General features: G+C 34.4%; 1 protein-coding gene across 10 annotated transcripts in view; it reads right to left on the reverse strand.

Annotated features, from left to right (window-relative positions):
• Positions 1–770: 770 nt before the first annotated feature.
• The window catches only part of RICTOR (RPTOR independent companion of MTOR complex 2), a 124,511-nt gene continuing 101,556 nt past the window's right edge, over positions 771–23,725 (reverse strand). For 4 of the 10 annotated variants that reach the window (XM_007108187.4, XM_028492873.2, XM_007108192.4 and 1 more), the window contains 10 exons: positions 23,262–23,491; positions 20,829–21,837; positions 20,471–20,542; positions 16,816–16,993; positions 15,959–16,043; positions 14,939–15,172; positions 7,244–7,399; positions 6,790–6,913; positions 5,379–5,517; positions 771–5,257 (listed from right to left, as the gene is read on the reverse strand). In XM_007108187.4, coding sequence (XP_007108249.1) covers positions 5,183–5,257; positions 5,379–5,517; positions 6,790–6,913; positions 7,244–7,399; positions 14,939–15,172; positions 15,959–16,043; positions 16,816–16,993; positions 20,471–20,542; positions 20,829–21,837; positions 23,262–23,491 — 2,302 coding nt within the window. In that variant the 3' untranslated portion in view covers positions 771–5,182. Of the gene's footprint in view, positions 5,258–5,378; positions 5,518–6,789; positions 6,914–7,243; positions 7,400–14,938; positions 15,173–15,958; positions 16,044–16,815; positions 16,994–20,470; positions 20,543–20,828; positions 21,838–23,261; positions 23,492–23,725 lie in introns of those variants that run through there. The other 6 variants (XM_055086529.1, XM_007108188.4, XM_007108190.4 and 3 more) reach the window with 6 other exon arrangements.

Genomic DNA, 23,725 nt, shown 5'->3' on the forward strand with positions numbered 1-23,725 from the left:
ATCATTTCTTTTTAGATTCCGCACATAAGGGATATCATAGGATATTCTTCTTTCTCTAGGACAGTACTTTATATACCAAAGAGTTTTAAAAAATGAAACAAACTGTTTGAAGTTCAGCTATATCGTCACAGTTTTCAAAGGTGAACTGTGTGATGATGATTAAGTGTGCTTTTTAGTTTATTTGGGGGCCAACTACGTTTTTGTTGAAAAACAATAGTAGAAGGCAATATGAAAATGATACACATGTACTTAAAAACCAAACTATTCAAAACAAATCTATTTCTGAATACATTTTACCACATTTAATCAACTGTAACAGACCCTAGCTTTGACACTGAATTTTATTCTCCAGGCTTGATAATTCCCCTTGTGGTATTTTCTTTTGCCACTAGGTGGCTGTAGGTTAATCCAGGCCAGTTTGTGTGTGAGAAATCAAATAGCTTATACAGAAAAGTTACCATCATACCATCATTGCTCATTCTGTATATTAATCACTAAAAAAATCAGAATTGTTCTATAGATCGATCCACTTTTTCAAACCCTTTACAATAAACTGCGGTTAAAAAATAAAAACTGTAAAGATATTTGATTAGATTATGAAGTGTTTAGAAAGTATAAATAGCTATTTTAAAACATTTGGAACAAGCCGCTATGTGTTACTGAACCAGATTCTTATCTATGGTACCTAAAAGTCACTTTTACCAGCCTCAGTGGTCCATAAATCAACACTGATGGTTTCAAAATTTCAAATAGAATGACACAAGTTTAAGAATTTTTAAGTACATTTTATTAAGAATGTATCCCTTTGATAAGATTATGCTTCAGGAGGCTTTTAATGCCCTTGACATAAAACTGTACACATTATACAAAAACAAGAAAACCACAAAAAAAAATCAAGGTGAGCAAAACCATTAGAGGACAAACCTTATTTAAATTATACACAACTCAATGAAATATTCTTACGGAAAATATATAAATACTTTTTCTTTCTATGTTACAGTTATACAATATAAATCAGATTTCAATGTCTGTTCAGTGACCTACAAACACCAGAACCTCCAAATATGTAGCAGCGTATTACTAAATAAAAAAGAAAATTTTGTGGTTAGGGAGCATTAAGTTAGATTTTTTTCACAATCCCTTACCACTTTTCAAAACTAATTTACACCATTTGTTTTACAATGCAGCTTTAGGGTTTCTGACAGGCCAATAATGGAACATTTTTCAACTATTATCTATGAAAGTTTTAATCTCCCCCCTCCTTTGCCCCAAGACTTTGCATTTTGTGCTAAATCAACCTATTTAGTGGCAAAATTACAAGATATACTTTTTTGGCATAAATTATATTTTTCAAATTAAATATTTTATAAAGAAGGTCAAACAAAATGTGCAATTTATGCATGCTGTGGCATAGCTATCCACCTATATTACAAAAATACTCTAAAGGGGAGAAAATCCACATTCTGTGTGAGTCATAAAACACTACTATGAATGAAAACTACCCTGGGAACCTAAAAGAAAAAACAAATGCTCCTAGAAAGATTCTCACAGATTTCAATATTGTCTGATAAGCACTGCTATTAATTTTACCGGTATGCTTTTATAATCAAACTCTCACTGTAGTGATACTCTTGAAATGAAGCTGGTAATAATGTATTCCCTGAATGGGGAGACAAGGGAGACCTTTCCCAACTTACGTTTTGGAAAATGTGAAATGTTCTTTTATTCCAACAGCTCTTCTCATAAAACTCTCAATTAATTCTGTTTCTTTTTTCCCATGTTCAATGGATTGTGAATTTGAGACCAGACTGGAAGCACAGGACAAAAGGGGAAAAACCTTACTTCCAAAGGACCTTTCCCAAGGTAGTTTACAAAGCTCCTCTCACACAAAATTAGCACCTCACTCTTACCATGCAAAAGTAACTGCAGTTATAATTTGGATGACAATTTGATTGCTTTTTATTGCTTAATGATCTGTGCTTTAATGTGGGAATAAAAGGCATCCTCTGAATGGAATGAAAAAAAAATTTAATAAATAGCAGGAGACAAATCTAAATAAGCATTCCCACCTCACTGCTGAACACTCTGCCATTGTAATATGCCCAGAAAATCTCAGCTTTAATTACCTCAAGCTCTGGATAAAAGAGCTCAAAACTATTAAAGCTACCCCATTTCAAAAGGACTTATACACCTGATGTTAGCGTAACCACCCTAATAAAGTATATACCTTCAAAGAGCCTCTTTCAAAGTCAATGTCTTACAGAATGCCCTTATGCTACCAATCTTCATTAGAAACTTTTTATTAGGGAGAAAAGACTTTTTCCCCCCTCAAGTCTATCTAAGCATAAATAGGAAGTAAAAGTGTAAGAAATTTTAGACCATATTTAATTACAAATACTAATTTCTAATTTCCTTATTTATCAGTATTTACTTATTAGTATGTGAAGCTGAGATCTGTTCTTGAAAAAAATTTCAATTAGAAATGACAATTCACTTTACAATTAGAAATTCACAGTTTACAACCAGCACAACTGCCCAAATTCCTCCAAATTATTCAATAATTAATTACCAGTAGTACAAATTTATATGGACTAAGATTAATTCTAAAATCTTGAAAAAGTACAGTATTGACATTATTTTGGTATTTTATAGTCTGGTAATATCTATTACATATAGGTGCTTTTCTCAATTATTTCTATTACCACTGACAACATTCCTAACCTTTTCTGCTATAATTTAATATTTTAAACACTTAAGTAAATCACTTGGCACCGCATGTGAGCATTTTTCATCATAGAAGTCTACTTTTATACAAATAAGTACTTAAAGGAAACATATTAGACCTGTCAGTGAAACATGGATAAACCAAATAGCACTATACATTTAAGTACAGACATCTTTTTTTCTTAGATTACTGAGAACCACAAAGCTCTGTCTCCCCAAACTAAGTGCTATAGGCAAATATTATGATATATACACACGTCTTTCAAAGTAATAATCCAAAAAACTGTTCAGGCTAATAGTAACGAAGACTTCATTTCAGGATGGATGAGTGAGGTGGGGTCCAGGGATGGGGATATATGTGTGTGTGTGTGTGTGTGTGTGTGTGTGTGTGTGTGTAACAAAAAAGAATTTACTGTTAACTTTTGAGGGATTAAACCACAGATTTTATATTAACTGAGGTAGTGTTTAAAATGAATGTCTAAAATATGTTAATCCCATTATTAATAAAATTACTACATCACCTCCTTTGGAGTTTTTAATCACTATTTGGTCTAGTATCTCTGACATTTGGTTCTCTGGAAGGCAGTTTAATCATCCAAGACCAAAGACCAAGGTGACAGGCAACGTTCTTAGAAGTACTGTTGACATTTAAATAAACACTTGGGTTCAGTGATAAATTAAAGTTAAAAAAAAAAAAAGCATTTTTTATCTTCAGTTGGATTTTATGAAAGAAAATCTGAAGAACCACTTTTTAACATAAGCAGAAGCTTACAGCCCTTATCTGCTTTGTTATAATGTAAGTTGCTACACAGTGCACATAAGAACAATTCACTGAAGTGCAGTCAAAGAGGTGTTATGAAGTGAGATGAAATGCTTCATCCCAATTGGAACTTTCAGTGCCAGTAAATTAAAAAAAAAAAAAAAAAATCTCTGTGAGTTACGTTTTCTAGTTCACAGGGTTCTCTACAGAGATCTCAAAGAACAAGCCCATTATAAAAAAGATCTGTAATATGGGAAGATATTAATCCATGTATTATGACTGTGTCAGAGCTGATGCATAACTGTAAAAATGGTCTAAACAAATGAATTAAAAAAGGGTCCTAATCAGTCCAGCTGGATTTTTTTTTCTATTTATATATAGACCTCAAAAAAGAGAATCCTTTCATTTTACAAGCATTCTAATGAGGATGGCCATGCTTTTTTATATACAAATTTGCATATGTTTAATTCCTGTAAAGATTTCCAAATATTTTTAGACATACACAAATTAAACACACAAATAAACAAAACCTTGCCCTCATCAACTTAACTTTGCAAATGTGATAAAGGCAATTACTGTACTCACAAACTCACCTATCACTGCATTTAGTTTGTGCAAAACAAGAACACTGATATAAAAATTAAATTACTGCTGCTTTAAAATTTGGTACTTAAGGCTTTTCACTACAATTTTTAATCGTAATAGTAAGTTTCATTAATGATTTTTTAAAAGGAACTATGGCTTTTCTTTTCCCATGGAATGTATAAATTGTAGGCAAACTTACCTTTTCCTCAAGAGATGCAAGATTTTATTTAATGCTTTCTTTTGCTTTAGGTCTAAATTAATAGTGCTTGTTCAAGTTATGGTTTAAAATGGTGATATGGGAAGCTGATGAAAATGGAAGTCCACTGAAAATATATGCATTCTATGAATGGAAAATACTTTGAATTATAAAATAATTTTCTGATTTTAATCAGGAACTGTAGTGAAAAACCTTAATTAGTTCAAATAGCCTATGATAACACATTGCAACAAAACTGAAGAGATGGAAAACAAATAAGAAACTTTATGTAAGTCTAGTAACATAAAAATAATTTATAAGTCCTGGTTGTTGAGGCTCTTCTTTCGCTGTGAGGTTACAAACCTCTGAAGTAGTGTTATAAACATGAAGAAAAAAGTGGAAGGGCCAAAGATCCCCCTCTAATACCAGCAGTTACAGCACACCCCATTGTGCTAATAGGACGCAGCCTCAGAGACACTGATTCCTAGTTTCCACAAATTAGTTAACAAACAAGGCATCTTTATATTTACCCTAAAAAAAGAATTCAGAAATAACGGTGTGAAGGGTGCTTCTGCATATCTTATTATTGTTCCACTGTTATTATGCTCTTAAAATGAAAAAATAGAAAACCTATGTAGGTATTCAGTGCTTGGCTCTTGCATACAATGGTAACTAAAACTCAAAACTGTGGTAATGAACAATGAACCCCCCAAAAGGGCTCAACGGGGGAAGAGAGGAAGTTGTCTCGGTTACGGAAGTCCGCAGTTCCAACTGCTCATGTACCAGTAATTGCTGGAACAGCATATAGAAGATACTCCTATCTTTGCTGCCCAGTCAATCGGCATTTTCTGAGGCTTTTAGAAGTCCACAAATATGAATATATATAGTATACATCTATATACATCATAAATATGAGGTCAGGATTCAACAGATGTATCAACTATAGGTTGCTTTGGTGGTGTTGCCAAGACAGCCTCTGCTTCTTCATGCATCTAGAAAAGAAGTGGTAAATTATTAATGACTTTCTAGTGTATCAACAGATATAATCTCTTTTAACTTAATTCAAAGAGAATTATTTTTGAAAGAAAGTTCAAAAGTACAAATCCTACTTACTTGTAAAAACTGTACATCCTGAAATAATTCTTGTATGAACCTCCGACACGGAAGTCTAAATGTGCAGTGTGACAGCAAATGGGAAACCTCAGAGTAAAGGCATATGTCATCAAATGTTTGAGGATACTTCTCCTTAATTCTAAAATGAAAGAAAAGACTAGATGTGATAAAAATTATAATAATGACTTTGCTATTTTCTTTCAAAATATCACTTTTAAAATATCTTTTTCCTCCAGATACTGATTAAGTGGCATATCTGGGTGATGGCATAAGAATATAAAATAGTAAATATTCCTACCTCATACTTACATTAGCTATTTTAAGTTTGGGATTATCTCTTAAAATGATAAAAACACAAATACTTCTTGGAAAGTTAGAAATATTCTTTTTCACTGGCATGACAAATTACAAAATTCATTTATCAGGCTAGGATAACCCAAGTATTTCCAAAACTAAGTTTTAAAATAGAAATAAGTTTTTAAAGTTAGACTGAAATTATTAATATCCTTGACTGGGCTCTCTCTATATATCTTTCAACCTTTAACAGTGGCTTTTAGCTGGCACAGCATCTCAGAGTCAGTCGTGGTGTGGGGTAATACACAGATTAAGGACACATTATACTTAGAGCTTCTGGCCAGGAGGTCTGCAGTGGGACCCTGGCATCTGTGTTACTATATTTTGTAAAGCCCTACAGGAGACCTTGAGGTGCATTTTTTTTTTTTTTTTTTTGAGGACCACTGCTTTAAATAGTGCAAATCAAAGATGTTGAAGATTGCTTGAATTTTCTTTTATCATGTTGCTGTGATTTAGGAAAGCAATAAAAATTCTGCAACTTCTATTAAAAGAGGAGTAAAAATAGGGAAAAATTAAACCAAGAAAATATCACTTATTTTTATGTATGCCAGCTTTTCTTAAGCTTTATGGTCTCAGGATACCCCTACTTTCTTAAAAATTACTGAGAACCCCACAAATCTTATTTTTTTGTGGGTGACAGCCATCAATAATTACCATATAAGAAAGTAAAATTGAGAAAATTTCAAAATATTTATTAATTCATTTAAAAAATAAAATTATTACATGTTAACATAAATACATATACTTTAATGAAAAAAAACTATATTTTCCAAAACTAAAAATGTGAGAAGATTGGTATTGTTTAACATTTTTACAGATCTCTTTAAAGTCTGGCTGAATAGAAGATAGCTGGATTCACATACCTGCCTCTGCATTCAATTTGTAACCGTATGTTAGTTTGGTTGACGTATGTAAAGAAAATCTAGTCTCACTCAGATATGCCATGCAGTTGAGAACCACTGATGTAAGCTAATTAGTCTAACTTTTGAAGTATTTCAAATATCTTTTTCACCATAAAAAGCAGAACAAAGAATACTCATGCTCATAGCTTACTTACGTTAAAAGCCCAGTTTCATGACATTTAGTTGAAACTGAACTACTCAAATTAATGACTAATCTCAGAACTTCTTTGCGAAGGAGTATACGGCACATTGGTGTATCATCTGGAATTGTTTTAACACCTGAAGAGAAGATTAAAATATTTTATCTATATCACAATAGAAAATTATTATAACTCATGGAATTTGTTTTTTCAACTCTACCAAAGATATAAAACTGAGATAAATTGCACATGACCTGCCAATCATTTTGGGAGCAAAATTCTTTCTAATGAAAGCAGATAGCTAAGAGGGTATGTAACAGCAGCTGATATAGGTGCAACAGTTATCTAAACACACCTCAGTAAAACTGACTTGTCATAGTTATGAGACAACTTTAATTAACAGTATGTATCTACAACAGACTAAGTATAGTTATATTAACAGGGCTTGGATTTAAATCTGAAAACCTACCTAGTAGCAATTCTGTGCTTTTGGTGCTGCTGGCTGATCCTTCTTGAGACACTCCATCACTGCATCCAGAAATGCCCGAAAATTTAGAGGGAACTACTTCTAAGGGATTATGGATAGTCTGCTCACACCATTCAGAATATGGAATGTCTCGAAGGTCTGAAGAAAAAATTAAATCAATTAACAGATCATAATGGCTTAATTCCTATGCTTGCACTGTATACTACAGAAGAGATGATTCCTTGTCATTTCTTTCCAGTCTTCAATAATTATTTTCCCGGATGAAGATTTTCAAAGTAAATTCACACCACTCAGATAGTAAAATTTGTTAAATTCTAAAGACAGTTATACATAAAATTTTATACTCCTAAATTATAAAAAAACATAAATATGTGTTTATTTAAAGAATTCAAATAAAGATGTATACAGAATAAAAAATGAAGGTACCTTATCTACCCCCTCTCTCCCATCCCTCCCACCCCCAAACTAAATACCCCTCTCTTAAATATATAAAAATTCAGATATTTGCTATTTTAAATTTCTCTTTCTTGCTCTTTTGGTGTATAAGTGGGATTATACTGTATCTATTATTCCATCACTTGCTGTTCCCACCATTTAATAATTACCAATATTAGAATCACAGTTCCCTGGGCTTATCAGTTCCTTCCTTAGAGTTAAATTTACTATACTACCCATGCATTGCTAAGGTATACTCCTAGATGGAATTTTAAGGTCAACCAAACATCTTAGTGCTGTTAAAATGACATCAATATTTTTTATTTAAAAATTTCCTGAGCACTTTAAGTGATTAGAGCAAATGGAAATCAGAAAGTCTTTGGTTATCCTTTCAGGAAGTAACATTGGGCAACCCAGAAAATCATGCAACCTCAGTAGCTACAAAAGAGATTTAGAGAGAAGAGACACACTCAGCCAGAAGGTGAGACCTCTTGATAGCTAGTTCAGTTCTCTTTCCACTACAACACATTGCTAGAGTATTAAAAAGAGCTTTTAAAAAAGCTTTTTAAAAAGTCCAGGAAACTAGACCAATGTAAACACACACTACCTCTCCCTGTGCTGTTTTCAACAGAATAGATATCACCACCTCATCTCATCTTTAAGCACTTCCTAAGATTAATATTTACATAGTACTAAGCGGAATATGCTTTGGTTCCTCAGAAAATCAATTTAGCATAGCTTTAATAATATTAAGGAAATCAAGCATCTGTCAGGCACTTAAAAGTAATGTAAGGTATTTAAATTATACATTGATTTAAAATATAAAACTACTGCCACAAGATCTGAGAACTAACGATGTACTTAAAAACCAGCAATGCTGAATAACCAGGTAAGAGATGACTATGTTATTTTAGACTCAGTTGATGAGCTTCCCAGGGAGTAAAATGACAAAATATTCCAGTGCAAGGAACAATAAGAAAATTATACTTCTTTTAATCAACATGTTTCTGAAAAGTTATAAAGTAATTCATTTCAGCCTCACCTTCAACCAGTGATGACTCCTAACATTTCTAACCTGTTACAACCACATCTTATTTCTAAAGATATCATTCATTCTCATTAAAAAAAAAAAAAAAAATCATGCCTCTAACTAAGCCAGGCCAAAAGAACTAGTTTCTCCCATTGGAAGATGTGAAAAAGCATCCTAAGTATAGTGATAACAGAAGGCTTTTACTACATGGGGTATTTTTTGTGTGTGAAACCTGCTATAAACCATATAAATAAAATTTTTTAATGAAATAATTACATGTGCTAAATGGAAACTTTAGAGAACAAGTGGGTAGAATATAGGCACTATTTATAAATTGGCAGGATAAGGAGAACCAAAAATTCTTGAAACTGGAAAAGGAACAGCTAGTTGGCCGCCTTCTCCTTATGCATGGAAGGTAATGTCTAGGACTCTGCTGAAGGCAAAACCGTGCATGCTATATATTGATGATACTGACTTTTAGGGACCTTTATTTTCTATCTTCTCTTAAAAAGTATTCAATGCAATGATACTTACAATTTTACTCAACACATTTTATTTCAAGATTATTTTTAATTTGGATGAAGCATTATGTCCATAAACTGAACCATTTTATCTATGTGATTGATGTTTAGCTTCTTCACTGTAGTTGTTTGCTTTTACTGCTTCCTCTCTTTTTAATTAACAATATTCTAGCTCAGCTTTATTTTATCTTTTAATTAAAAATGGAGACATGAAGCACAGGACAGACCAGACTCTAAGAAACTGGATACCTTCTTTATTCCCTGTATCTGGGCATAAGGCTGACTCCAGCCACTATAGGTGGGAAAGAACAAAAAGCTCTAAGCAAAAAAATTACATAAGTCCATATGGGTTAATTCAGAAAAATCATAAGCTAAATTTTTCCTATCAGAAAGTAGTCAAGTCGCCAAATAGCTTATCTGAAATGCTGAAACAATTCTTTATGAAAAACATTAAGAATTTCTGTGAGGAGCTCTGTCTCTGGTAGATATACCCACCTGATCACCAATTCCCCTTGGCAGCAGGGATGTAAAATGAAATGAACAAGGAGATTTTCCTTAGGAGCACAGTAAGATCATTCTAACTGAACTATCAGAATTTATGAGAGAATATTATTTCTAACATAAACAGCTTAGTGTGAGTTACCATTAACGGAGAGCCTACTGAATGTTAATCTTACATGTTAGTAAGTACCAAAACCACACCATAAGGCAGGTATCATTATTCCTATTTAGAGATTTAAGAAAAAATTAATAAAAGTAAAGCTCAGTGAAACTAAGTAGATTGCCCAAGATCAGATAACTAATAAGATGGAAAAGTTTGGCTTTGAGCCTAAGTCTCCTTGATACCAAAACTCACGCTCTGCTATGTTTACACCAGGGGTCTTCAGTGTTTCTTGAAGCCCTGGTATTCCCTAGCCTCCTCTACCCCCAACTTTATACTTGGGCAAGGCCAGTAGATGGGGTGCCACCCCACTGCTCCCCTTACACCCTCATCTGCATACCACTGAGCTTTTGTATAGATTTTGATTGAAACATGGGTTTTGCAGCTAAAATAATTTGGAAAACCACCAATGTCTCTTTAGGGCCCTCCCCTACCCCATGTAGTTTCTACCCACTCCTCACAAATTTGTCAGTTTAATAACCTAGACATTCAAACTGATCTCTTGCCATTATCTTTTATAGTTGGCTGATTTTTTTTCCAGTGCTCTCTCTTTCACAGATGGACTGGTCTAAAACACTTAGAAGGTTTCCCACTCAGTTGGTTAGCTACACTAGGGCAAATGTGGTGGTATACATAAAAGTGGACCCAAAAGAAACATATAATACTAAATGTTGAAAGGCCAACATGTTGTATTGCACACTAAACAATACAATGCACAAGTATCTGTGAAGGTGGTAGACACAGAATAAAATGTTAGGAAATATCCTAATAGCCTTTCCACTGAGCTTTAACATTTTTTGAACAACTACCACTACCAACACTACCACCAGGCTGAAAGTTTCCAAGAATGAAAAGTCTTGTGTTCGAGTCCTGACATCCCTTTAAAATGATCATTACATAGTAGAGGGATAACTTCAGACAATAACTACAAGGCTACAGTAATCAAAACAATATGGTACTGGCACAAAAACAGATATATAACATAGAGATAAAGGGAACAGAATAGAGGGCCCAGAAATAAACCCATGCACTTATGGTCAATTCATCTACGAGAAAGGAGGCAAGAATACACAATGGGGAAAAGAAAGCCTCTTCAATAAGTGGTGCTGGAAAAACTGGACAGCTACATGTAAAAGAATGAAATTAGAACATTCTCTGGCACCATATACAAAAATAAACACAAAATGGATTAAAGACCTAAACTCCTAGAAGAAAACAGAGGCAGAACACTCTTTGACATAAATTACAGTAGTATTTTTTTGGATCTGCCTCCTAGAGTAACTGAAATAAAAACAAAAATAAACCTAATTAAACTTAAAAGCTTCTGCACAGCAAAAAAACAAAACAAAACAAAACCCAAAAAACAAAACAAAAAAACACCCCATAAACAAAATGACAACTTAGGGACTGCGAGAAAATATTTGCAAACAATGCTACTGACAGGGGATTAATTTCCAAAATATACAAACAGCTCATACAGCTCAGTATCAAAAAAAAAAAACAAAAAAACACCCAAACAACCCAATCAAAAAATGGGCAGAAGACCTAAATAAACATTTCTCCAAAGAAGACATACAGATGGCCATGAAAAGGCCAACAGGCACATGAAAAGATGCTCAATATCACTAATTATTAGAGAAATGCAAATGAAAACTACAAGGTATCACTTCACACCAGTCAGAATGGCCATCATTAAAAAGTCTACAAACAGTAAATGCTGGAGACGGTGTGAAGAAATAGGAATGCTCCTACATTGTTGGTGAGAATGTAAATTGGTGCAGCCACTACGGAGAATGGTATGGAGGTTCCTTAAAAAACTAAAAACAGAGTCACCATGTGATCCTGCAATCCCACTCCTGGGCATATATCCGGAGAAAACTCTAATTGGAAAAGATACAATGCACCCCAATGTTCATAGCAGCACTATTTACAATAGCCAAGACATGGAAGCAACCTAAATGTCCATCAACAGATGAATGGATAAAGAAGATGGAATATTATTCACCCATGAAAATGAATGAAATAATGCCATTTGCAGCAACATGGATGGACCTAGAGATTATCATATTAAGTCAGAAAGAGAAAGACAAATATATGGTACCACTTACATGTGGAATCTAAAAATGATACAAATGAACTTATTTACAAAACAGAAATAGACTCACAGACATAGAAAACAAACAATGGTTACCAAAGGGGATGGCAGGGGGGATAAATTAGGAGTTTGGGATTAATATATACACACTATTATATATAAAATAGGTAAACAACAAGGGCCTACTGTATAGCATAGAGAACTATATTCAATATCTTGTAATAACCTACGATGGAAAAGCATCTGGAAGAGAATATACACACACACACATAACTGAATCACTTTGCTGTACACTTGAAAGTAACACAAATATTGTAAATTATCTATGCTTCAATTTAAAAAAATAGTAGAGGAACTATTTTTTAATTATCTGCCATGGAAAAAAAAGACATCTCCTTTCTGATACACAAAATACTTAATATGGCTGATACCAGTGCTTCTCAAACATTAATGTGTACATGAATAACCTGGGCATCTTGTTAAAATGCCGATTCTGATTCTGTGTGTGGGGCAGAGTCTGCATTTCTAATAAATGCTCAGGTGATGCTGATGTTGCTGGTCCGCTGACCACACTTTGGGTAGGAAGGGCTCTGCAGGACCTGGTCCCTACCCGTTTTTCTAGGCTGATCCTGTATTTCCTCTCCCTTTGCTTCCTGAGCTCCATTCCCACAGGTGTCTTTTTAGTCCTTTCTACTTCCCATGCTTGCTCCCATCAGAGAAGACCTTTGCTCACGCTGCTTCCTCTCTCTCAAAATTCTCTATACTCCAGTCTTCACTTAGGTAGGTTCTATTCATTCTTTCAACCACAGCTCAACAGCAATTCTTCGGAAGTCTCTTCTTTGATCTGCCTACTTGGTTATATTCCTTTGTTAATACCATGTACCTATCCTTGATGGTGCTTGTTACAAATGCAGTATTATATTAATATTTGTGTACTGATCGATCGAGTGGTCAATCCATTTCCTTCTCCATTGGATTAGAGCTCAAAGAGTATAAGAATAATATCTTTCTATTTTTCTCTCTCTCAACTGTTTTCCTAGCATCTAGTTTAATGCCTGATCCATAGTAGTGGCGTAATAAATATTAAGTTGAATGCATAAATCCGTAGACGTTCGGTGACTTTTTAACAATTAGCCTGCCTCCCTTCATACCTCCGAGAGGGGTATCAATAGTAAACTGTAATCACTTCCCAATTAAGAGTTATTCTCCTCCCCACTTCGTATCACTAGGACAACAGGTGGAGGGGTTCTGATCCCGTGTCAAGGTGAGAGCCTTGCTGACTGCAGCAAGTCTTCCACAAGTCCCACACTTGATGTGTGACTCCACTTGATGACTAGCTCAGTAATCACAAATGGATTAGAACTAGCTGGGACTGTCTTGTGACTGGGTAATTAGGGGGCTGGCTTCCCTATTTCTTGTTTGATAAATAGAAAACACTTACATAGCAAAACTCCACAGTAAGTGCTTCATAAGTATTTGTTGAATGAGTAAATGAAGAAACAGAACTTAGAAGAACTAAAATATCATAAACAGTGTATAGACAAATGATTTAAAATAGCATCTTCTTTACTGTGTACAATACATCAGAACAATAATGCCCAAACCTTTCGCTCTCAGAAAATGAAAATAATTATAGCACTCTGGGTCCCTGGACAGGACTGTTCACAGTGGTAAGTGCCTAGTCCAAGGGTTTGACAAACCCAGGCCCGATTGGGGCATGGAACCATGGAGGGGATTAATCTCTCAGCACATCCATATTCTATTTGTGGATGTGGTACAACAGTGTGCCGCAACCCATCAGTTGGAAAGTTCTGAATCAGAATGCCATGGAGAAACGTGGATGAATGACCCACAGAACTTTGGTTATCACTAGATTTTTTTGAGGGTGGCTAAGTGATATTCACCAAGAAAAGCTATCTATAGTAATACTTTAAACACACATTTATAAAAAAGCTGAATCTGGATCTGATTCATTCACTCCCTCACCAAAAACATATTGAGTGCCTAGTATATAAAGCAGTACACAGCTGGGTATTAGAAAATAAAAATGAAAAGGCATGACAGACCATACCCTGAAGGAACTTATTGAGTAGAAGGGAAAAAAATAACGAAGCATGGGCTTCCCTGGTGGCGCAGTGGTTGAGAATCCACCTGCCGATGCAGGGGACACAGGTTCGTGCCCCGGTCCGGGAAGATCCCACATGCCGCGGAGCGGCTGGGCCCGTGAGCCATGGCCGCTGAGCCTGCGCTCCACAACGGGAGAGGCCACAACAGTGAGAGGCCCACATACTGCAAACAACAACAACAACAACAACAACAAAAAACAAGCAATAATTATCGTAAGAGATCTATGTACAAAGAGCAATGAAAGTAAAGAGGAAGAAGCGTCAACATCCGACTAAGAGGGTCAGAGAAAGCTTTGAAGATAAAACAGTCCCAACTCTGAGGATGAGGTGGGCTTGCCAAATGGACTGTGTGTGAGCTTGCATGTGTGTGAGGAGGAGAAGGCACAAGAGGGAATAGTAGGGAAAACACACTCTTCATGCCTAGAACCATGAAAAAGAGCACAGTCTGTTCAAAAAACATCTAGTCAGTCAGTAGCGGTGTATCAATTATAAGATAGGAGAATGGTAAAAAAAAAAAAAAAAAAACAGTAGACAGATCACACAAAGAGTCTTGTGTGCTGGACCTGAATAGGCAGTAAAAAAAACTGTCAACAGCCTAATCCAAGGCAGTAGTATGAAAGATGAATTGGAAGGGGAAAAAACTGGAGACAAACTTACTAACATTCCCACAGGGAGATGCTGAGTGACTGTACTAAGGCTGAGGTAATGAGAATGGATTAAGAGGGATGATCAATAGGGCTGGGAGATGCCTTGTGACTGGAGCAGATTCAAAGGCAGGTGGATTCATCTTGAAGGACATAATCACTCACCTGAATGACTACATATTGCACTCAGTTGGTTACTGGGCTGGAAACCCAGAATTTCAATACAGACACAATAAAGGCAGTTATCATCTGTATGTTCCTGTAGTCCAGTGTCTTCTGTGCTTTCTAAAAACAGAGAAGCATCTGAATGGATTGAATTCATTATTTCTGTAAGACTCATCTGCTGTCGTAGCAAGTGAAAAGAGTTTTTTACAAGACCTCCAGTTCCAGATGGAAGACCTGTGCGTAAGTAAATATAAAACATAATCTGATGAAGATGGTATCAATGACACCTCTTTCAAGGTGCCTTAAACTATGTGAAATTTTAAAGAAGGGAAATTAGGGAAGAAAACCAGAACTCCTTTTATGATTCAAAATCTAACCTTAACTGGGGAGAAAAATAGGATAATTTGCTTTAAATTATGAAAATAATTAACATCAGCAGATATATTACTTTAATATGGGGTTTTAAATACAAAATAAAAAATTAAGATTATACAATTAGGTATCATTTCAATTCTTAATATTTGTGTAATCAATTCTTAATATTTGTGTAAAGAAAAGTAATAATTCCGAGTCTAAAGATGTCCTTGTTAAGAAAAAATCATCAAGATTTTAAAGCTTTAAATTTGTGGCTGATATGCATATATTAATTAAAATACCACAGCTCATAGCAAAGAGAGATCATGTAATGTATAAGTACATTTTTCTCTCTCTCCTTTCCCCAAACAGCTGTTGCTTAGACCTATGAGTGTAAGTGTTAAAATTTTTTCACCTATTATTTGTTTAAAACAGAAGCAACTGATCTGGTTTTTGTCTTCTTGAGAGGCTTGGTACTTAGTTGGAAAAACACTTTAAGTCTCTCGCAAAAAAATACTGTGGTTTAATTTTAAATTGACTCAAACAATTATTTTGCTATAATTTTTTAAGTTGACCCAAAAGTAAGTATACCTGAATTTTTAGTGTCATCCTACTGAAAAGAATTTTCTTTTTAATATAAAGAGGAGAACAAAAACCATGCATTACCTCCTGCATCATGGGCAAACACTCTTGCACCTCGATCATCATGTGGAGGTACGTTTTTTGCCTGAAAATAGGGAATATCCTTTACCTAAAATAGATATGTCATGGTAAGTCCTGTTATAAAAATCCACTTTATGTATATTAGCAAAATTAAATGAAATGTAATTTAAACAGAATTACTATAGCACATGAACCTATAATGAAAAGATACTGAAGAAGGTTAAATCACCAAAACTTGACAAAAAAGCATAAAACCCTTAAGGTCCTTATCTATTCTTGGTGACTTAAATGGATATTAAAATAATTATTTTAGAATTTATCTAAAATGTTTTTAGACTTCTAAACAAATGTGTATTCTTTAGTACTATCTACCTTCTAGAGATTTGTGAGTATTTTGTGGGATTAGCACAACATGTGGCTGCCATGTTTGGGATAAATAGGATCAAGGATTAAATAAAACAAGGAATACGTTGTACATTTCAAACTTACACAATGTTATATGTCAGTTACATCTCAATTAAAAAAAACAATAAAGAATAAATCAAGTGTGACTAAAAAGCAAGATTAGGCATTAAAATTTCTATAGAGAATATACTGATAAAGAAATCAAACAAGATGCTGATTTAGTGTGAGGAGAAGGATAATGTGCTGGGGACTTAGAGATGCTAAATAAAAGAGTAAAGAATAGTTGAGAAAGGTGAAATAATTCTCATGGTAAAATTTCTTTAAATAACACTGCCTAAAAATACCACCTTCCCCCAAATTAGTATTTGCTCTAAATTATAATTTCTAGTAAGCAGTTATAGAATATGAAAAAAAACGTAAACCAACTCATAAGAAAACAATAGAATTTATGATACCTGGAATATATCATTGATGTCTACTGGAAGAGCAAGACCAATATAGTCATCTGAGCTACCATATGTTGCACTGGACACCATGGACCTCACTGAGGAGGATCGCTGCAGGGTATTTTGGTTAATAGGACTTAATAAATCTTCTTTATCTAGCGAAGCATAACTTAAAGCTTTCATGAACCTATAATACCATTAAAAAAACTATATTAGTTTCTTGATTTGTTATAGCAATCATATAAAGAATTATAGTTTGTTTTCATACCTTCATAAAAGAAAGGAAGCTAGTCAAGTACTAAACAGTGCCATCTTATTTACTGAGAACATATGAATACTTGAAAATATTTCTCTCTTATAAATTGATATATACAAGGTCATCAGTAATGCTGACTGTTGACCAAAAACAACTGTTACAGTCTCCCAGATAAAAGTGAAAAGGTGAGCAATTAAGATAACTTTCAACGTCTAGCAGTAAAAAATAAATAAAAATAAAACACTGACCTCAGAAAACAGAGGTATTATTCAAGGACTAACTTTACAACCATTTGAGACTGCTAGATTTGCTATCATACAAGTAAGGGCACGTCTACTAATTCTATTTAATATTATTTTTATTAAAATAAGGATAATCACTTATTCTTTGTGTGGTAATTACTTTATCAACATAAGATTTTGTAACACAGAAGAAAGACACAAAACAGTAAAAATGGGACTCCCCTGGTGACGCAGTGGTTAAGCATCCACCTGCCAATGCAGGGAACACGGGTTTGATCCCTGGTCGGGGAATGCCACAGAGCAACTAAGCCCGTGCGCCACAACTACTGAGCCTGAGCTCTAGAGCCTGTGTGCCACAACGACTGAAGCCCATGCACTCTAGAGCCCGTGCTCTGCAACAAAAGAAGCCACCGCAATGAGAAGCCTGTGCGCTGCAACAAAGGGTAGACTCTGCTCGCCACAACTAGAGAAAAGCCCCTGCGCAGCAACAAAGACCCAACACAGCCAAAAATTAAATAAATAAAGCAAGTACACATCTAAAAGAAAACAGTAAAAATGGTATCATATATAAATATTACAAGAGACAGCTTTATACGAAGCCCTGATATTTCCTCAATGCATTCCTTACCAGTGATTCCATAACATGGAATAATGACATTTCCATAAGATACACCTTTCTTACAGATTTTTATTCATGCAACAGACATGCTAAAATATTTATCATACGCCTGCTTTGTATATACAAGGCAGTACACAAGGTTCCACATTATATTATACTGCTATTTGAAAACTCAAGTCATTTAAAATGTAATAACGTACCCTGATATTAAAACGAAGAATTATTTTGAAAAGAACACAAAATAATGTTTTATAAATAGTAGCTATTAAAATTATCATAGCAAAACCCACTAATTTCTACGAATTTCCACCTAAAAACCACTCATAATTGAAATTTACAAATTTTATAAAATAGGTCTGTAGTTTTAAAATCGTACTCTGTTATACCTCTGTGATTCCACAGAACTCTTCAAAGACTACTGGAGTGAAGGGGAAGAAATTATTGGAATACTCACCTCCACAATACCTATTTCAACCAGAATAGCTCTCTTTTTACATATTCTACGTATTGGGTTTCCATAGCAATGTTTTTGTGAAGAAAGGTTTCTCTACTTAAAAAGCGACATTTAAAAAAAGCTTAAAACCACTTATCTAGTCCAATCTCCACTAGATTAGGCAATTGAGGCCTACATATTTCAAAATTCATGAACTTTACGATACAGATTTACCACGGTAAACAATTGAGAGGTTTGCCTGGATTTGTTCTGGATTGATGAGGCTTGCAAAACTTTTGAATTCCAAGCAGATGAGACATTACAGCATAATTTATGGAACTTTTTCCAAGTTCATTCATTCAGTGCCAGGATTAGAACTCAAGATTAAGGATTCCTACGTCAGTGTTTTTTCTGCTATGCCCCAAGGAAATATCTCAGTAAGATATGGTTTTTAAGACCGCTGGATTCACGCGAACCATTATACCCACAGGTATCAGTATGACTACTCTTCTAATTTCAAAAGAAAAAAAAAAATCTTCTCAGCCTAGATTCCAAACTATTATTTTACAGAAAGTGTAGTTATCGTCCATCATTTTCATTTTCTCTGAACTAACCAAAGGAAACAAGTGGGAATAGGAAGACTAATGTCTACACAATTTTTTCCTCCATGGAACCCAGTACACAGTTAAGTACTAAACACAGTTTGAAGAATAAGTGACAGATTTGACGAACATGAGATTTTTGTTAAGCGTTCATGCCTTTGTACAGCTGTTTCTGTTTCTCTTGACTGCTTTTTCTTTTTCTTTTTTCCCCTCCCAAGAAATTAAAAACATCTATTAGTCCTTTATATTGCTGATAACTTGGCATTTTTTTCCACGAGTAAAATTTCCAAATATCCTTCTCTTGATCCAACAGAGAATACAGGAAATAAGATCCTAAGAACCCAGACTGATTAGGAAATAGTGATTTGGAACAGTTGTTGTTTCTGGTTTATTCTAATGAATATTTAAGCAATGAAACTTTTTACCTGTGCTTTAATCAGTTTAGATAAAAATGCCTGCTTCAGTGAGACAGAATAACCCTAACTGGGTGGTTCAGAGTTAACAGCACTTTGGTTATTGTACTGAGCTCTAAGACGGTGGTACCCTTACTGCTTATTTTGGTGTGCTACGTTACTGCCCCTGGCTGAATGCTACTAGCTGCTGTAGTCTCTGAGTTTCCAAATACTTTGTTGTAGTATAAAAGTTTCCTCCTTTGCCACCAATTTTATCAGCTCTCCTTTCCTGTCACAGTGTCCCTACCAGTAGAAGCTTGTAACTGTTGCTTCTATAGGCCTGAAAATCTGATATACAAACTTGTTAGAATAAACATCAACAAACTATGAATGTGGGTCAGAGGTACTTCCTTTGAATAAAATTTCTGAAGTTCACTGCATAGGTTTATACTAGTGAGCTGCTGGGAGGGATGAGGCTGTCAGGTAGATAAAACATTACTGCATAATTTATGAAATTCTACCAAAGGGAATATAATTTATTATTTGCTACAAGGGGTCTCTTCTACTAAGTGTGTTAACATTCCTGAAACAAAATTGCTTAATAACTTAAGAATTTGGTTATATAAGAGCCAAATGGAGTACATGAAAGAAATAACTATCAATAATAGCGATGATGATGATGATGATAAGAGCTAACTTTTATTGAGTGCTTAATATGCGCTGGCACTAGTCTCAATACTTGACAAATACTAATCCATTTAATAAATGAAAGTGAACAATCTAAAACTAAAGAAAGTTTTTAGAAGTATTTGGTCCAACAAAAAAAGAAGGTATAGAAATTTTTGCAACAATAAAATTTAACACTGCATATCTTTTATAGGTAAAATCTACTACTTTGACCAGCTTGATATAATCTTTAGATGTGGCATAGAAATCTCCCAAATGCTCCTGAGCACAGGCAAACTGCTATTGCTGAATTCTGAGGGCCAAGTAATTCATTTAATGTTCATTTGGTTCCTACTTAATAATCACAGCTACTTAAACTGAAAAGAATTATACTGAAATTTTCAGTTATCTTAAAAAAAAAAAAGTCAACTTTTGGAGCCTTAAATTGACCTACCTGAAAAGGTTGTTTGTTATTGTAGGTCTTAAGCTCCTGATTCCCCCGACATGCTTCTTTTTAAAATCGATCCTTGCAGAAGCGAGAAATAAATAAAAAAAAGCTTGTGACTTATGTGTCATTATAAAGCATATATGTTTATTTTCAGGGTCTAAAGGAGTTTCTTTTCCCCCCTCGCAGCTGCAAGAATCCATTTCAAATCATATCGGGTAACTAGGAGCTTATAGCCTACTATAGTAAACAATTATAATAGGTCAGTTCTGAGGTTTACATAGATGTAAAACCTGGCTAATGCTTTACATTTAAGTCTGTTAAAATGCAAACATTATTGTTCATTTTAAAATGTATATTCGCTCACCTGCTTGGTGTTAACCTGGACTCAAAGCTGTTGGCTTTCATGGTGATGGTATCAGTAAACAGCACATCTTTTGCTGGAGACGCCAAAGCTTCAGAATGAGATAAGGATGGATGCATTCTTTGCTGCTGTAATCTTTTCAGTGTAGCGTAGCCAAAGGCATCTCTAGAACTTGTGTAACTAAAGTTACAGTCTGCTAGACTTTTAATTGTAGCAATAGAGGGTGCTTTAAGGGACTGTGCTCTTCTAGGAAGTGTATGAGAAGAACCTGGAGGCACCAGGGACACTGAGTTTGATTTAGAGAGAGAGAGATGGTTAGACTGTGGCGTCAAATAGTGGCTTGTCTTAACAGTTTTAGTACTTACCACAGTACTCATACTTCCACAGTCAGTGTCCACAGTCGTAGCATCTACACCTACTGTCTCTCGTGAAGGACTTGAGCTCATTGAACTTATGCCACTTGTTGTAGTGTCTGTATTAAAACTTTGGCTACGTATCTTCATATGTGAGCTCGCTGAACTTTCTACAGCTAATCTCTCTCGGCTTGTGTTTTCTCTGTGATTCTCTGTACCAAGACTCTTGGTGAATTTTAAGTCATTCTCTCCAATACTTGGAGTACTACCAGTGTCTTCAATGTGCTTATTCCCAACAAATGAAGTTTCTAATTGTAATGTTTTCTGTACTGTGGATATGGGTGTGAAATCATCACTATGATTAAAGTCAACACTGGGCTCTGTAAGCGTTCTGATCCGCCTGTTGCTTGTCTTATTTTCAGATGACAGTTTCCCTCCTTTTGGATCACTGCTACTACGATGTTTTTTATTAGGCAAAGTAAGCGAATTTAAGATACGATTCTTCACAAGTTTACTAGAAGCAAAGAAAGGGAATGAATTTTTATCCTTCATAGGTCCAGATCGATCATAAAATGCTGGCTCTGCATCTTCATTGATATCAAGGAAAAATGTACTAGTAGAGCTGCTGCCAAACCGGTCATCCTCCATTATGAACATACCTATGGTCAAAGGATTAATAAAAGCAGATAAAAAAGGACAAATAATCATAGTAACTATTAGTGACATAATTCAGGAAATTTTTGTTTAGTAGTCACCTGGGGAAAATTTTTTCAAAAATAAAGAGACTGCTGAGCCACATAAAAAGAGTTTCCTTGAGACCCAGAATTTGTCCTTGAATAGAATATTTGTCATTATGATGACCTTCTGTTATTTCCAAAGAAAAACTATAGAACTCATTATGTCACAGCTTGCATAAAGTTTCTTTTGATTATCTCAGTGAGTTTCCAAAACCTCCAAATATTCAAGATAAAATTAAAGGCAAAAAGGAGACTTGACCCTGGATATTTACTCAGTTGGTACAGATTCCTGGTGGTTTATTCCTCAAATCACAATAGGCAAGAAAAATCAATCTTATAAGAAATGAATGTCCAGTCTTAAGCAAACTATACTTAAAAAGAACCGAGTCACAACATTTTAAATTCATGTTTAAACCTATTATATTTATTTCTCACTTTGCCTTAGGTACTAAGAAACTCATCTAAATTCAGGGCCTACCTCTAATAAAAGACTCAATCCAGGTGCCTAATGACATCTATGGGATTTTATTCTATTTTTATTTTTAATTTTCTGTTGAATCGTTATAAATTACTTCAAATATATTCTGAAAGAAGGCAAAATAAAATCTTAAACTTGCACACTGCACAGTATTTCCATATTTTGCCAATTCTAAGATGCACATTTTTCACACTTAAAATCTCTAAAATCAGCATGCATCTTGCAATAGGCAGCATTTTTTTTTTTCTTAAACAGTGGTGCATATTATAATTTATGGTGTCTTAGATCTGGTAAAATATGGTTTGATAAATATTGCACTATCTTCTATTAAAAAAAAAGTGTCTTAAATTTTCTGCACCTAGTAGCATTTAGCACAGGGCTTAAAACCGCAAACCATTTTTCATTTAATTGATTTTTGATACTCCATCTTTTAACAGTTTCGCTAATTTTAAAATTTAGCTCTTCTTTCAAAGATGAGTATATGAATATAAATATCTCTTAAATATATTCTAGTTCAACAACCCTATATCTGAAAAATGAACAAAAGAATTAGGTAAATGAAGAAAGTAGATGAATAAACATTTACTTATTAGAAACTGCAAAAAAGGGGAATGGGTCCTTCTGGGACATGGCTTATTATTTAACTCTGTAAGTAGTATTTTCCAAGGCCTATTTAGAAAGCAAAGGGAGAGAACAATGTAGGTTGGTAGCTATACTCCCTGTTGTGAAAAGATATGCATTCTCCAAGACGCTATTACTGCCAAATTATCTCAGAGAAAAATAAATTAAGAATGTAAAATTCATTTAAATTTCAATATCACAAGTGTTCGTTTCGGATAATTTTATATGACCCTGTCACAATACTCACTTGATGGCGCAGATTCACTTTCACTATTATGTCTAGAGCTGGTTGACTCTGAGTTCAAACTCAGGGTGCTTGGAACAGATGAGAGTTCATTACAGAGTTGTTCTACATCATCTGGAACCACTGGCCACAGATGTTTGCGACTGTGCCTTACAGCATCCCAGTTGTGACATTTTAGAATATCACAGCCTTGTTTGGTTTTGGCTATGAGCCCAAGCACATATACACAGGTCCTGTAAGTAAAAGATGTAGTAATGACACTTTATAATTCCAAGCTGAGATTTCTTATAGCAACCATAAAATATTAGTTTGCTATATGTACATTTGCATTTTCTTTAATAGCCATTAAAAATAACATGAAAACCTTCATAATAAAAATATTAATTACAAGGAAAAAATCTAAAAGAACATATTGTGATCAGGGAAAAATATATATACGTTACCTTTTCTGAAATAAATTTGGAATA

The sequence above is a fragment of the Physeter macrocephalus genome, chromosome 8 (genome assembly GCF_002837175.3).
Source record: "Physeter macrocephalus isolate SW-GA chromosome 8, ASM283717v5, whole genome shotgun sequence".
NCBI classification, from domain to species: domain Eukaryota; kingdom Metazoa; phylum Chordata; class Mammalia; order Artiodactyla; family Physeteridae; genus Physeter; species Physeter macrocephalus.